Here is a 1,890-nt window from a genome sequence, read left to right as displayed (position 1 = left end):
GTCTGCCTGAGCTCGATCTCATCAGTCTCGAAACACTCGCCTCTCATTACGCCAGATCTTCAGCAGACTCTCGCCTTCACAACAACGACTCATTGACAAGACGTCCTCGTCTGGATGTCGATGTTGCCAGCACGTACAGGAGACACTTCCAACCCCGGATGCCGCTCTCACCCATGTCCTCACCCCACAGAATCCAGAAGCCAAAAAGGAATCCACCAGCCCGCGGCACCCGCTGCAATGTCAAGTACACCATTGAGCAGAAGGACTTTATTGATTACTGGCGCATCGACCGCCACGACCGCGAGACGCCTTGGGACGACGTCAACCGCGAGTACAACGCGCAATTCAAAGGCCCGCTACGTCGCAATGGTGGGCTCCAGAGCGCATACTACCGCGAGAACAAGAAGATTCCCGTGACCGATGCTCAAGGCCTTCTCGTTTTTGACGAATTTGACGAGGTCAAGACGATTGAGTTGCCCGTACGTGATGCCAAGGCCCGTCTCATCAAAAGCATAGGTCTGCTCTCAACACATCCGGAGCGGGCAATTCACTACTCGTGGGTGAGCAAGGAACACAAGCGTAAAGTCTGGAGGATCGGTATGTTGCCCCCCCCCCCTCCCTCAAGCCATGTGGAGAGTTGGGCGTGATCTGGCGATCAGTTGGCATGAAACTAACGTGTGCACGACAGGCCATGAGAGACAAGCGCAGCTCGACGCCTCCATGCAGAGGCAGCGGCGGCGCGCCGAGATGGAGGCGCGCCTCGCCAGGGGCCAGGAGCAGCATTCCGCGCCAGTCGCCGATGATTGTGCCGTTCGAAGTCGGCTCTGATCGGCTGTGGCCCTCCCGCTTCTCCCTGTCCTCTACTCCGTCCGGTTCCGCCTCTCTCGTGGAACATGCGTATTGTGACAGAATTTTTACTTGTCTCTGTTTCATGTCATGGGCCCAGTGCTCTCACAAATGACATGGGGGTTTTCATCACTTCCCCGTCCTCGTCACTCCATGCCATTTTCGTCTTCGTACATCTCACTTTTCCGCAAGGGATGGATTCGAAAAGCGAAAAAGAAATATGCGCTCACGCATTCGCATATGCACACGAACACGACCACAACTACGACACGAAAAATGGGTTGGTGACGAATCCCCGATTGGCCCATGATTTGATGGTGCAAAAATCGAAGCATCGAGCGGAAGGGCTTCTGTCCTTTTCCACGACGGCGTTTATCCTACATACTCAACTCAGACTCATCATCTGCTGCCAAGTCCCTTTTTACTTTCATTTGTCTATACGTCATACTACTTTGATTGCTTTGATTTGTTGCGTAATGTCAACAGCGGCTCTGGCCCTGGGGCGGTGTACACGGTGTCGGATATTCATTATTGGGGCTCAGGGGACGGAAGGTTATTTTTTACTGGGAGCGGCGGCCTTTTGGGGGAAGGGGTTGGGGATCACTAACGATATACAATGAGTGATGGTGGAGTGTATGGTATACACGTTCGTCTCGGAACGGCGTTGACCTCTTGGATGAGGAGTGGAAAAGAGCGAGTCTATGATATCTCGGGAGACGACGGGGCTTGCGCCTGCTCTGTCCAATAATAGCAACAGCAATCCAGTAAAACAAGGCCACAAGAGTCTTCCCGAGTGATTCGGTCTCGTGCTCATGTCGGTCTCTGACGTCTGCGTACTGGCTCTGAGATCACATAGGTACTCGGTGAGGATGTTTAATCTACTCACCACATGGTCTCTGGTCCTCTACAGAAACGCTGCTAAGCCCAACCTTCAGCCCTGCCCAATCTGCTGTTCCGCACCTCATCTGTTCGGGCTTGGCGCGAGGCCGAGTGAGACTGCAGGTATTGGAGCACCGCGGTACACGACGAGTGGACATTTGAATC

At 53.9% G+C, this 1,890-nt stretch overlaps 1 protein-coding gene across 1 annotated transcript; it reads left to right on the top strand.

Moving 5' to 3' along the window:
* Positions 1–173: 173 nt before the first annotated feature.
* On the top strand, positions 174–828 carry VDBG_08845 (conserved hypothetical protein; the record flags this gene model as incomplete). Its single annotated transcript, XM_003001003.1, has 2 exons — positions 174–597; positions 689–828. The coding sequence occupies 2 exons, from the start codon at positions 174–176 to the stop codon at positions 826–828; spliced, it is 564 nt and encodes a 187-aa protein (XP_003001049.1).
* Between the last annotated feature and the right edge of the window lie 1,062 nt (positions 829–1,890).

The sequence above is a fragment of the Verticillium alfalfae genome, genomic scaffold (assembly GCF_000150825.1).
Source record: "Verticillium alfalfae VaMs.102 supercont1.13 genomic scaffold, whole genome shotgun sequence".
NCBI classification, from domain to species: Eukaryota; Fungi; Ascomycota; class Sordariomycetes; order Glomerellales; family Plectosphaerellaceae; genus Verticillium; species Verticillium alfalfae.
The sequence above is the reverse complement of the archived record's forward strand: the minus strand, read 5'-3'. Positions and strand labels throughout refer to the sequence as shown.